At 35.2% G+C, this 14022-nt stretch overlaps 1 protein-coding gene across 1 annotated transcript in view; it reads right to left on the bottom strand.

Annotated features, from left to right (window-relative positions):
- Positions 1 to 1813: 1813 nt before the first annotated feature.
- CERKL (CERK like autophagy regulator) overlaps positions 1814 to 14022 on the bottom strand; it is a 39524-nt gene continuing 27315 nt past the window's right edge. Inside the window, exons 6-13 of the mRNA XM_070956871.1 lie at positions 10707 to 10781; positions 10073 to 10250; positions 7508 to 7576; positions 7023 to 7048; positions 6840 to 6948; positions 5071 to 5167; positions 3289 to 3461; positions 1814 to 1895 (exon numbers count right to left, since the gene is read on the bottom strand). Of these exons, the coding sequence (XP_070812972.1) occupies positions 1814 to 1895; positions 3289 to 3461; positions 5071 to 5167; positions 6840 to 6948; positions 7023 to 7048; positions 7508 to 7576; positions 10073 to 10250; positions 10707 to 10781 (809 nt within the window). The remainder of the gene's footprint in view (positions 1896 to 3288; positions 3462 to 5070; positions 5168 to 6839; positions 6949 to 7022; positions 7049 to 7507; positions 7577 to 10072; positions 10251 to 10706; positions 10782 to 14022) is intronic.

Below are 14022 nucleotides of genomic sequence, written 5' to 3'. Positions count from 1 at the left end.
ACTTTTTACAAAATGAAACAATGCTATTTGGTGCTTTTGCTGGATTTTATTTACGAATGAATTATATAAGGAACAGGCTTAATATAAGGCCACAATGTACAAATATACTGATTTCTATTTCAAAAATCTGCCAAATGATTACCATTAAAACTATGTTGACATGTCTAGTTGATATGCCAACTTCAACATTTATTTACTCATATAAAATCATAATTCAATTCATAGCTAGTTATTTTAGTTGTTTTGCTTTAAAGAAATTGAAAAATGTTCTCAGTATGCAAATGAGGACCCAGTTGTGGGGGCAATAAGCTGACTTTGTATAAATATACAAAAAGGATGAAGGCTATTGCTGAGCACATTGTAAGCCGCCCTGAGTCTTCAGAGAAGGGCGGCATATAAATCAAATTAATATATATACATATACATATACATATACATATACATATATATATATATATATATATATATATATATATATATATATATATATATATTTCTATTTCAACTAAAAACTGGGTAATTTTATACATTAACTCACATCAAACATCCTGTAATTTGTGAATTATTAGAAGAGAGTCCTTAAGATATTCTAAAAAAGTCAGGTGAATGATGCCCAGTTTAATGTAATGTGTTCATTCATTATAATCAAGTTTTAGAAGACCTGAACCAAATTCAAAACTCCTGATCGAGAGGGAAAGCTCAGTGATAGAAAAATGGCTGTGTTCAAATGAATTTTTGTTTTGCCATCAGTACAATGCTTTCCAAACGTTTCCCTTTATTACCTCAAAACTGCTTATCATAAAGAGCCTCGGCGGTGCAGTGGTTAGAGTGCAGTATTGCAGACTACTTCTGCTGACTGCCGGCTGCCTGCAATTTGGCAGTTCAAATACCACCAGGCTCAAGGTTGACTCAGCCCTCCAACCTTCCGAGGTCGGTAAAATGAGGACTCAAATTGTTGGGGGCAATATGCTGATTCTGTAAACCACTTAGAGAAGGCTGTAAAGCACTGTGAAGTGGTACATAAGTATAAGTGCTATTGCTGTTACTATTGCTATAAAGGTTTTTTTTTTTACCCAATGTAGGTTAAACCCTCTTAATTTATTTAAATGTCCCTGTTGTGATTGGGTTATGGGTTTATGGGTAATTACCCAAAGGGTGGGGGGGAACACTTATCCAATTCTCTCGTGGAACTATGGTATATCGCATTCTTGCAGATTGCTAGACTTCCATAAAATAGAGTTTGAAAAGCCCTGGTATAGTACAGGTAGGATGTTTTAAGATCATTTCCTGTGCAGAGGACACCATCCACTTGGAGGTAGTCAGTGAATTTTTTCCTCATCACTTTCACCTAGCTGTTTAAAAAATGATACTATGATTTTAGGGATAAATACCCTCTAGTTTTGTCTGAAAACAATGAAGTTACACACACAAACCTAAAATAATTTTAAAACTGAAAGAGCCAACTTCCCCAAAGTCTATGTTATTTCTCTAAAATTTTCCCCCAATTCTTCCCTAATTAAATATTCCTGAAAATTTGTCAAAGCTACAGGGGTGTGATTTGCGTACAAAACCCAAAACGGGAATTGCAAAATATGCCTCAATCCAATCTGAAGGTGAAAGCAACAGCATTTGTCCTGATAAGAAAGTAGGTATTTTCCCATGATTCTGAACTTTGTTCTGAGTTGAATCTTGAGATACAGTACACTGCATACTTCTAACTTGAATCATCCCGGCTTCCATATTCTATATGCAATTTTTGTCATATCAATATGATTGGGGTGGAAAGTAGGTAACTGTTTTTCATAGATTATTTCTAAATACAACTGCAGGATTCTTTCAGATCATCTAAAATAACAACATTTCCTCCATATAGATTAATCAACTGGGGATGTACCCTGAAAATGAAAGAAACACAGAAAAAAATTATAATTGTATTACTGCTTTTTGTTTACGTGTTTTTGAAAAAAATATTGTAGATGTATAGGAAAAAAATAGAAGAAATAGTCCTCTTCACACAAGTGGGAATCCAATTTGGGGAAGTATTTGTAATTTATTTGTATAACAAATAAATTGAGGAAAATGGAACTGAAGGCGCCAAAGCATGGATGTATTGCTGAGAATTTGATTGTTATTTTGTGTGTTTTTATTTTAACTTGTAACTCAAATTAGCTTCAGCCACGTTTCTCAACTTTGACAGACTTTAAACAGAATGCAGCAAGTACAGATGGTCCTCGACTTACAACAGTTCATTCAGTGACCATTTGAAGCTACAACAGCACTGAAAAAAGTGACTTATGACCGTTTTTCAGTTACCACCTTTGCAGCATCCCCATGGTCATGTGATCAAAATTCAGCTGTTTGGCAACTGATTGCTGTGTTCTAAGCTCATGGGATCCCCTTTTGTGACCTTCTGACAAGCAAAGTCAAAGGGGAAGCCACATTCATTTAACAATTGGGTTACTAAATCATCAACTGCAGTGATTCACTTAAAACTGAGGCAAGAAAGGTCATAAAATGGGGCAGAATTCACTGAACAAATGTCTCACTGAAGAACAGAAATTTTGGGCTCAATTGTCATAATTCTAGGATTACCTGTATACATAAAGTCTAACTGGAGAATATACTTACCTTCAGATATACTTCCAGTTTCCAACAAGCAAGGATATACACGAACACAGCATTTGATTTAAAAATCTTGCTGATTCGAAAATAGCACTGAGATATTTGTTACCTGACATTAAGCTCTAAACTGACATTTTCAATATGTGTGTCATAAAGGATTGGCATGCCAGAGTGTCTTGCCTAATCCTGTACACTTTGCAGCTGATATTCTGGTATCAGACAATAAAAACCATAAACTCTAAAATTCAAATCTATAGATTACAGATTGTATTTGGATGTATCTGCTCATATGCAAATATGACATATAAATGTCAGGTAGAGATAGGCATGATTATGTTTTCCCATTACGAGATGCTCTTTGCATCAAATGTAACATTTGGCTATGGTCCAAGAAGAGAAGTAGGCCATCATACAGCAGTGGACAGAAAAATATAATGCGGTGAAACTTTAAAGGGACAAGCCACTTAAATACTCCCAACTTTCTCATTACTCCTAGATCATCTTAGGACAAATATCTTTCTGTAAGAAATTAGAACCAAACACTGGCTCACTGTGAATTTTCTCATTATCCAATGTAGAATATGGAAATATACCACACAAAGCTTACGCTAAACTAAAAGGAATTACCAACACTTGTTGTTCAAACATGACAAAATGTAATCCTACCGGATATGAACTTCTGTTGCCCATTCCACTAAATCTCCATCTATATTCCAGGGATAAGTATTTTCTTCAGAATCTATACAATTTAGATTATCTGCAGGGATATGTTTCATTCCAATTCTTGGACACACTTTTACTTCTTCAACAATGTAAGTATCAATAAAAGGAAAGCTGAACTAAAATAAAATACAAAGCATAAACACAACAGTTGAAAAATTAGGTATCTGCAAAGATTTGTCATATGTCTGCTTCCACTATAGAGTGGAAAACTAATGCTAGAAGACAAAATAATATAGTTGAACATTTTAGCATTCTTACAGAAAATTTGAATGGGCTTTGGAGAATGGAATTTGCAAAACAAATTTAAAAAAATTTTAATTTTAAAAAAATTATTCTACATTTTGCTTTGTGATTTTATTTTTTCTGTTGATTCTGCAGCATTGGTAAAATCAAGAAATAAAACTTAAATGGTACTCTCACCCAAACACACCTTAGGAAAACATGTAAACAATGCTTAATTCTGCATTGGATGATTGACCTTCCTTAGTTCATCCTTAGCTCATCCTTGGATACCAGGCTTATAGTATTGTGTCATTATTGTGAACCATGCTGAATACCCATAAATCCTGATCTATATTTTCCAAACTATAAAGGGATGGTCCTTGGTACTTATTAACCAAGTACTATAATACATCCCATTGTGAAAATAGGCTCAGATTCTTTCCACCTCTCCTGCAATCCAAACCAAATATATTGTGTTGAATAAATGCTGGGTAGAAGTGTTTGCTATCATATTTTGTATCAATTATCTGAAAAGTGTTTACATGATTGCAATAAACCATAATCTCGGAGAGTCTCTCTTTTGATTCTTCCTATCACTAGCAGCAACTTCAAAACTATAGAAGCTCAAACTTGTTTTCATGACAATATAGCTACAGTATCTACATAAAGCAATCCAATAATCAGAAGCCAAGTACAAATCAAGGCTTCTGTTTCGATTTATTGTGAGAATGATAAACTGAAGTACCGTACTTGGTTCAGATATCAAAATAAAAAACCATGGAAGGAAATACAATGGTTATCTAGTCACTTCCATTGTCAGGAAGAGCTATACACTGTAGGAATTTTTTTAAAAAAATCTACAAAATGTAACAACCCTTCTCTTGCCCTAAATATAGCACAGTCTATATATATATATATATATATATATATATATATATATATATATATATATATATATATATATATATATATATATATATACTGGGTCCTCAATTTACCTACCTTAGAAAGGATGGAAGGCTGAGTCAACCTTCGAGATTCGAACCTGCAGTAATTGCAGGCAGCTGGTCTTAATAACCAGCTTAATAACAGGGTGCCTTAGACCACTGTACTACCAAGGCTCTATATTTAAATATAGCATTTGGGATTCTTAAAAAAAATCAGTTTAGCAGATTTGTACTGTAGTACCTCATGTATGTAAGAACCATTTATAATAAAACTGCAACAGATGGACAGAAATAGGCTAATCGGACTTAGTCTGGTGATTTTCAAAATCAGAAAAAGATAGGCTAATGTATTCTGACAGGAAGTTTAAGTCTCTTTACAAAAGCATTAAAATCTTATATCATGAATTATCTTTCACCTTAAATCTTTGTCTGGTTTTATTACATTATCTTTTAAAATGCGACTTTTCCTCCTCCTCCTATTTCTTTCTTTGACTTTTGGTGAATGCAATTGCTAAGAAAATTTAAATCAAATAACATCAGGTTGCAAACCCTTTACCTGGTTTTTCACACTAGCATATCTTTTCAAATGTTTAATGAATTCTTGCCGGGAAGTATTCCTTACAGTTATAAGAGCTATGCTTCCATCATCCAATCTAGAAATGACAACGTTCAGTTAAGCATGAATTAAATAATGCAATTTACAATGAATTAATCAGAAGATGATATAGTATAATCAGGAATCTACCTTAATAACCCAAGTAATTCATCTTTGTCTTTCAAAGTAAAATAATATTCAATGCATGACATTGTCAACCTTAATGTTCCCAGAAAATAACTGCATAGAATCTGCATACAATAATATTTGTAGCTTTTCTCTGGACAATTGGCATATTGGAACAATACCCAGTGACTAGTAGGAATTAAGATGTGTGTGTGTGTGGTCTTAGTTTTTTTTAACTTTGTAGAAACAGTAAGATTCCCCCCCCCCATCTGTTCAATCGTGTCCAATTCTCAGAGATTGCCTTGCAATTTCTAAGCAAGATTTTTCAGAATTGGTTTACCATTGCCTCTTTCTTAGGGCTCTGTGCTTAAGATGGGACTAAAACTCATAGTCACCCAGTTTCTAGAAGGAACTAGAATTTATAGAATTTATAGAAGGAACTATAAATTGTGGAAAATCTTGATATTACACATTTTATCAATTTTTAGTGGTCTTAGATATCACAAGATATCACAAATTGTCCGCCTGGGTATTCGTTGAACCATTCTTTCAGATTTTGCAGCCAAAACAATGCCAGTGAGTGTACGGAATATATGGAATATTTATTATAATTACTAGTAGTAATATTACCCATATATTTTTATGAGGGAATTTAAAAAGATGTGAGTTGTGGATAACTACTATATAAGTATAACTGGCATATTTTCCTCAAACTGAGAGATGGGCAGCATTTAAATTTAATAAATAAATAAAATAAAAATATTTTACTACACAATTAATTAAAATAAATTTATTCCCTCACCTGTTTTTAAAACTTTTTTCTGTAATCCCAATTTCCTTTGCACAGTTATCCCCATCCATAACATTCAAAGGCTGGTGCAGTTTTTAGCCAACCCAAAGTTACACAACTCTAAGGTTTGTAACTCCAAAGTGGAAACATTAAAAGGTTTTTATTTATTTCATTTTTTGAAGGTTTCAATTAATTTTCATGATTTTGAGCCTTCTTCCCTTATGATTATGACATTTGGAGTTGCTAAAAGCTATACTTAGCGAAGCCCAGAGGGCCACAGATTCTCCCTGCCTGCTGAGGTATTGGTGAATCATAAAATTAACAAGAGTCACAGTAATCTAGCAGCTGAACTACATTTGGCAAATGTCAAAGATCCTAAAAATAACAAGGTTGAAATGAAATTCTGGTCTTTCGTTGTCAGTTCGTTTTGCTTTTCCTTGTGTATGCAGGTTTTCCCTTTAGCACTTACATTTAGCTTTCACAATAACTGAATTTAATCAGTGAAAACCAAAGGTCTAGATTTCCCCATTAACAAAGCCCAAAGGAGATTATGACTTGTGACTACCACTTAAATCAGACTTCTAAAATAATTTAATCACCATAATTATCCAATGATTATTCTAGATGGATGACCGCATCTGCCTGAACAAAAACTGATTACAATTCCCAAAGATGCAGAATCAACCATTGTTCAATTTTTTTTTCATCATGCTCTCCCAACCCTGAGGTTCTAGATTGCGTGCAATCTGAGAAAGCCAAGCTTCTACAAAAAGGTGTTAAGGACATTAGTTTAATTGCACAAATCCTTACTGACCTGGTATTAGGAGCCAAGCCTCTTGGTGCCACTGAACAGAGACAAGGGATTGCCATAATGCTCACGTTCAGGAAATGACCCTCAATTCTCTGCCACTCATCTGTGAGGTCTAAATATAACATACTGTATTAACTTCAAGTAACCCTAATTATGTTTGATGAATGATTAAACTTGCAGACTTACCTGGTTTAAGACTCCCTTCCTTCCTTCTAAAAATAACAAATTAAAAGTCACTAAAGGACGACAAAATAAATAAATAAATAAACACAGCTTGATTGTCGTGTTGTGAAAATAAACATCTAACACTGAATTAAAGCAAAAATGTCTTTATGAAAGAAAAGCTTTAAATCCTGTATTAATCACATAATTTGAGAGAACACTTCATTGTTGAAGTAAACATGATTATTTTTTATTCATGTTTTAAGACAAAATATACTAATGGTAAACTACTTACAGCACAGCAAAATCTAAATGAAACATGATTCCCTAAAATTTCTTTCAGGTATATTAAATTGGCCCTTTTAGGAAAACATTGAATGCAGAATGCAATCTAACCAACATTAGCAAATTAGTTAAATGATATGAACCCTCATAGTTAAATTAATCAGAATTAATATTATGGACAAAATGAAGTTTGGCATTCATTAACCTCTAACTAGTTTACTTACCTATCATTTTCTTGTGCATCTTGCTGCAGATGCTTCAGTGGGAGGAATGATATTTCACAATCTTCTGGTCTACAGACAGAACAAGATTTAGTTCCATACAAAGAAATATACAAAATGAATATCAAGGATGTATATTGAACAGTATATTACAGAGTTTATACTAGAATAACTGCAGGAACAGAAAGTATGAATCCTGTTTCAATAAAGTATTGAGAGACAGACAGACTAAATCCTCAACAGAATGAATGAAAAATGAATGTAAGAAAAGAAGATCTTGAAGTTCCATGGAGTAGACTGAACTATGTCCTACTGAACAAAAATATGAAAAACAACGCTTGGTAGAATAAAGACATGAAAGAGGCTATGGATGAAAAATTAAGCAAGTAAGAGAACCACTTCCAAAAGACAGTGAAAAAGAATGGAGTCAAAGAGAGCAAGGAACAGTAATTTTTTTTTTAAAAGAGACAGAAAAATGCAGAACAATTTTGATTCTTTTTAATGGAAGCATCTCAATGCGCTAAACAAGGAGCCCTCGGCAGAGTAAATGTAAAACAAATATTAAAAATGATTAAATAGAATGAAATTAAAGTAAAGCAATGGCAAAGGAATATTTTAGAGATTTGTACAGGAAGGAAAGCGACATACTGAAGAGTGGGGTTGAAATAAATGCTACATTAATGCTAAAAAAAAATGGTACGAAGGAAATAATACTGTCAATACATTGAAAAATTATAAGGCATTAATGTTTTTCATACAACACGAAAGAGAGTAAGTGTTTTCAGGAAAATAAAGTATGGGAGGATTGTTTGCTAAGTGTCCCGAGAAAGTATTTAGAAGAATTCTGATTGAAAAAGTACAAGGTGTGATAGTGAGCAAAATTTCAGAAATACAGTGTGCCTTTATGTTATACATCAGGCCAGAATTCTTGTTCTTTATGATTTTAGCAAATAATTGAAAAACATACTGTATGAATGTTAAAAAGGGAAGTTTGTATGTTTGCTAATTTACAGAAAGTGCATGGTAAACTGAATAGTCTTGAAATATACAATATTTTGCAAGAACAATGGAAATAAATAAATATTTGAGAACAAACGGAATGCTTAGTGAATGATTCAACAATGAGCAAAGAGCAAGACAAGGATGCAGAATAATCTGTTATTTAATGTATTTATGGACAAATGTACACCAAACACCTGAGTGTTAATGTTAAGAGATGTTGTTGATAGGGTGTATGAAGATATAAAGATGATGCTGAATTGTGGGCTGGGAACATAAATGATTTGCAGAAAATATTAGACAGATTATATGATGCAATCAGGAGTGATGAATATAAAAATGAATAAACTAAAGACCAAAGCTCTCGTGTATAGAATAAATATTTGTTAAAAGTGGCTAAAATGACTATATAAAAATGTGCTTCTGTCTACTTTGTTCTACAGAAGTAAAAGAAAATGGTCGTGGCAGAACAAAACATTTTAAAAAATCAGCTGAATGTGGTGCAAATAGGCAATTAAAAAGTGTACATGGTGAAAGAAGAAAAGTCATTAAATAGGAATTGACAAGATCCTTTAAGGGGAGAGAAGGAGAGGATTGAAGAAAAGGCAAACATTCTGTGAATGTGGGGAAAGGAAGGAAGGGCTGCAGAGAAAAGTATGGAGCGATATAGTAAATAGTACTGTAAACTACATTTAGTTAGAATTCCTTTTCTTTTTTCTTAACTCATGCCTTTAATTTCTTTATCTCACTACTTCTCACTCTACATAACTGCACTTACTGAAAAGGGAAGAGTGTGATGGGCATGAATGGACAGATGGGTATAGAATTACTCCTTAACATTAGCCATTAACCTATGTGGCAGAGACCCTTGTAGACAGAGAGTTAAAGAACTGACTAGCGAGTAACAAACTCTCCAAGATATAGAGAACGTATACTGACATTTATTCTTCCCAATCCCTTGAGCATTCAAGGGGTTGAAAACATAAAGAGATCTAACCTCATCAGTCCAAACCAATAACTCACAGTAACGGTCAAAATAAAATATCTAACCAAGAAACTAAGTGGATCTGACAGCAGCAGTTTGAGGATTGTTCACCTGCTCTCACACCAGCAGTGCCATTATTGGAACAGTCTCTGGTCCCTTCTTTCCCTCTAAGTAAGGCTTTCCAGCATGAGGAACCAGCCCTCTTCCCTCTGCCTGGGCGGTAGGCTGAGTCCCAGCCAGGAAGCACAGAAGGGTGGGGGAGTTTGTTTATGGAGGCTCGATAATCCAGCAGGTGCTTTCTCTGTAGGCTTCTCTTTGTCATCCTCTGGCATCTGCCAGCTCCCTCAACCTTCTTCTTCTCCAATCCTCCCCCTCCCTGTTTTCTTCAGAGCAGCCTTGTGCTCTGATGCTCTGGTTTCCTCACAAAAGGTCTGTTGTTTTCTCTTCACCACAATGTAAAATTGTTGTTTTAGATTTTTGGGAATTGCTAAAACTAGAATGCAAATAATCTAATTTGCATAGCATAATTACTCACTTAAAACTGTCCCTACAGTAATACCACAATGATTTCAAATTCATCTTACCTGAGGCTTGCTAGGGTCTTGATTACAGCAAAATCTTTACGCTGATTTGGTGGAATCCAGCGATGCTTTTCAGCCAAAGCTAGAGTCCTTGATCCAAACCCAAACATTGAAGAGAATCCAAAGCGAAGTAGCTTGATAGGGCTACTGAAGGTGCACATATCCACTGACTTTAGATGCCCTAATATTGTAGCATTAATACAAACACACACATATATATATATACATACATTTTATAAGTGGACTCATTTCCTAGCTCTATTCTATGTTAATTGCAAACGGGCAGGAGGATCAAAATCCTAGAACACAATTGTGTACAAGACACAAGAGTGCATTCCTGTGTGTGTAGTCAAGAGGAGTGTGCCTTGGAGTGTGCCTCCAAGGGACAGCACTTAAATGGGACACATACTCCATCAACGAAAACAGCACCGAATAAAATAGTCACATTGCAATAAATTAAAAGCATGCAATATGAATAAAAATAAATTTCAGAAAGCATGTTCCATCCCACAGAAGATCTGAATCATAATTTTGACAAATGTTGGATAGAAGCCTGTTTATTCCATGTATAAAAAACAAGGCCACTGGATATTTATTATTCTATTCCTTTCTAAAATTTCAGGCGTACAATACTTACCCAGTATTATATGCAATGTGGCTGTTCGTGTATGTTGGATTCCATTCAGAGTATGTGCCAAAATATTGTTGGAACCTGTAAATATTAAAGAGAGAATATTCATGGATGAATTCTCTAAATCAGCATGAAGAATTGTTATACAAAATTTATAAATGTAGAATGATCTCCAAATTAATGTAAAGAAAGATTTAATAAACTATGGTTTGCTTCTGTATGTAAATACACATTTTCAATATTGGCACAGTTGTAAACTCAACAATCAGATCAAGTTTATTGACCATATCTTTTCTCAATCTTGAGCATTTAATTCAAGTGAGGATCCAACTCAGTGGTGAGTTGCCCCTGGTTCGGACCGGTTCTATAGAATCGGTAGTAAAACCAGAGGGAGACCCCACCCACCGACCCTGACCTCATCAGAACGCTTCTGCACATGTGCAAAAGCTTCTGTGCATGCGCAGAAGATTGCGTGAACACACAAGCAAAGCAAACATGCGTGCGCGGCCCCGTTGCGAACCGGTAGTAAAGGTGAGTAGAACCCACCCCTGATCCAACTATTTAAAAGGTAACACTGAAGTCACTCTTCATTTATATCTTGGTTTTGCAGATGGCACTATTAAGAACTGTTATTCCATTTCTGCACTAACTGAACCAATGAGTTTTGGATTCAGTAAACTATGTTGGCAAGATCCCAGAATTCCCAATTTAAGCAATTTTGGCCTAATTATTGGTTTGACATATTGCACTATGTGAGGCAGCTATTGTTCACCAATTAAACAAATAACACCTTATTGTGATGTATGAACAAAGTATTTGTTCAAACCCTAACTAATTATTTCATATTTTTCTTCTCTCAGCAAAGCTTGAGAATTATACATTACTAAATATTCCTTGCCCTATTGAGTTATCTTTTTAGAGATATTGCCTAACCTACCTAACAGAGAAACAAAATGATCATAGGTGGGCAAAAAAGCAATTGGAACCAAGGGACTTCCGCCTTCCTGTCTGCTTTTCCATTGAGTTTTCTTGTGGAAAGCTGGCAGGGAGCATTGGAAATCCATCCTTCCTTCTTTCCTTCCTTCCTTCCTTCCTTCCTTCCTTCCTTCCTTCCTTCCTTCCTTCCTCCCTCCCTCCCTCCCTCCCTTCCATTCCTATCGGCTTCCCCATTTGTTTTGCTTGTGAAAAGCTTGTCTTTCCTTATGATACACCATTTCACACAGTTAAATGGTTATAGGAACAAGAGTTTTAATAGTGCATCAGTTTTATTTATCATTACAATGACTATTCTCTTGATTAACTTTTATTTGGTATTGAAAATATATTAGTATATAATAAATATTGATCAAATATTTACAGTTGCAAGTTTTGACAGGAAACTGAAAGTAAAGGCTTGACAGGTAACTGAAAGTAAAAAGCCGCAGTGATGCAGTGACACAGTGGTTAGAATGCAGTACTGCAGGCTACTTCTGTTGACTGCTGGCTGCCTGCAATTTGACTGTTCGAATCTCATCAGGCTCAAGGTTGACTCAGACTTCCAACCTTCCGAGGTTGGTAAAATGAGGACCCAAATTGTTGGGGGCAATATGCTGACTCTGTAAACGGCTTAGAGAGGGCTGTAAAGCACTGTGAAGTGGTATGTGAGTCTAAATACTATTGCTATGCTATTACTCCTTTGGAGAATTAAAATTTCCTGTTTCCCTAGTGGTGGCTCTGGGTAGCAGTATTAAGAACTACTTATTAATAGCTATCATAGAAATATTTAAACTGCAGCATTTTTTTCTCACACCATGTTCTCCAAACCGTATTCCAAGAAGTGATACAATATACAATCTTTTCTGCTTAACACTAATATTAACTAATATTTCATTCCCAATACCAAACAGCAAGAATAAAGACAAAAGTATCTATAGTTTATGCAAAGCATGACTGATAAGATACCAGACAGAAATTTTGAAGGGAAATGTCCTTGGAAGTATAAGCACTCCTGCAGAACAATTAACTTAATTAACCAGACATCATGAATATTCATAAGTCTGTTAATGTGTCCCTCATCCAAATAGATAAATGTGATGTAATGACTTCCTAGTCATGCATATCTAAGAGTCTCATGAAAACTACACCAACACTGTGATGCTTTGCCCAAGCCATAATGGAAGCTAAGTCTCATAACAATATTTTACTCTCCACAAATTAATTGGAAGCAGAAATACATTGCAAATGACTGATTTAAGGCTGTAAGATTATATAGTCAATATATAAATTTCTTTTGTTTTATAGCAATGACATTCCTTTTCCCTTGTCTTTCTATTTTTTTTCACTCCTTATTCAAATAAGTCTATTGAGTTCCTTAACTATTATTCATATTCATATTTTATGTGAATAAAAACTAAGGAACTAATTAGAGAAATAAACACTATTGTAATATAATAATTACAGCCATCCTTCATCTGATCTCTTTTATTTTGTCTAAAGTATAAATAGTATACTATAAATTTATAGTATAAATTTAGATCTCAGACTCATACAGAAACACATTTACCCAAGGAAGTATAATGTATGTGAGGATATACATATGGGAAACAACAGCATACAGGCCCTATTAAAATTTAGGAAATGGGTCACATAAAACACCTTCCTTAAAATTCTATTTTTACAGTTAAACTCAGGTTTAGTCATTTAAGTTTTGCATAAATATATGAAACAAACATTCAAACTCAGATAAAAGGTCCATATAGAGCAGTGACGGCTAACCTTTTTGCCATTACGTGCCAAAAGCGGGGGTCGCACTGGGGGGTTGCGCACTTGCATGCCCACAACCATAATTCAATGCACCCCCCCCGCACATGCGACCCTCCCCCCGCGCTCCCCCTGCTTTTGGCACGTGATGACACAGTGGGCCCGTTTCTCACCCTCCCCAGGCTCCAGAGGCTTTCTAGGAGCCTGGGGAAGGCAAAAACAGCCTTCCGCAACCCCCCCCCGGAGGCCGGAAATGGCCTGTTTCCTGACTTCTGGTGGACCCAGAAGGCCCGAAAACCAGCTGGCCAATGCGCGCATTCACGCTGGAGCTCAGCTAGGGCAATCCATGCGTGCCCACTGATATGGCTCCGCGTGCCACAGGTGGCATGCGTGCCATAGGTTCGCCATCATGGATATAGGGAGTAGTAAGAACAGCTGAGATGATTATAGGAAGTTTGCTTCCCATTATTCAGGATACTACTTATAAGTGCTACAGTATGTGCTTAGAGCTGGAAGTATTGTTAGAGCCCCATACACCCACTTCATGGTTTCTTTCTGTTGTTCCCCTCTCGGAGGAGGTTTC

Source organism: Pituophis catenifer, unplaced genomic scaffold (genome assembly GCF_029215685.1).
Source record: "Pituophis catenifer annectens isolate HBS135680 unplaced genomic scaffold, rPitCat1.0.hap2 SCAF_1, whole genome shotgun sequence".
Classification (NCBI taxonomy): domain Eukaryota; kingdom Metazoa; phylum Chordata; class Lepidosauria; order Squamata; family Colubridae; genus Pituophis; species Pituophis catenifer.
This window is presented reverse-complemented; position numbering and strand designations above follow the sequence as displayed.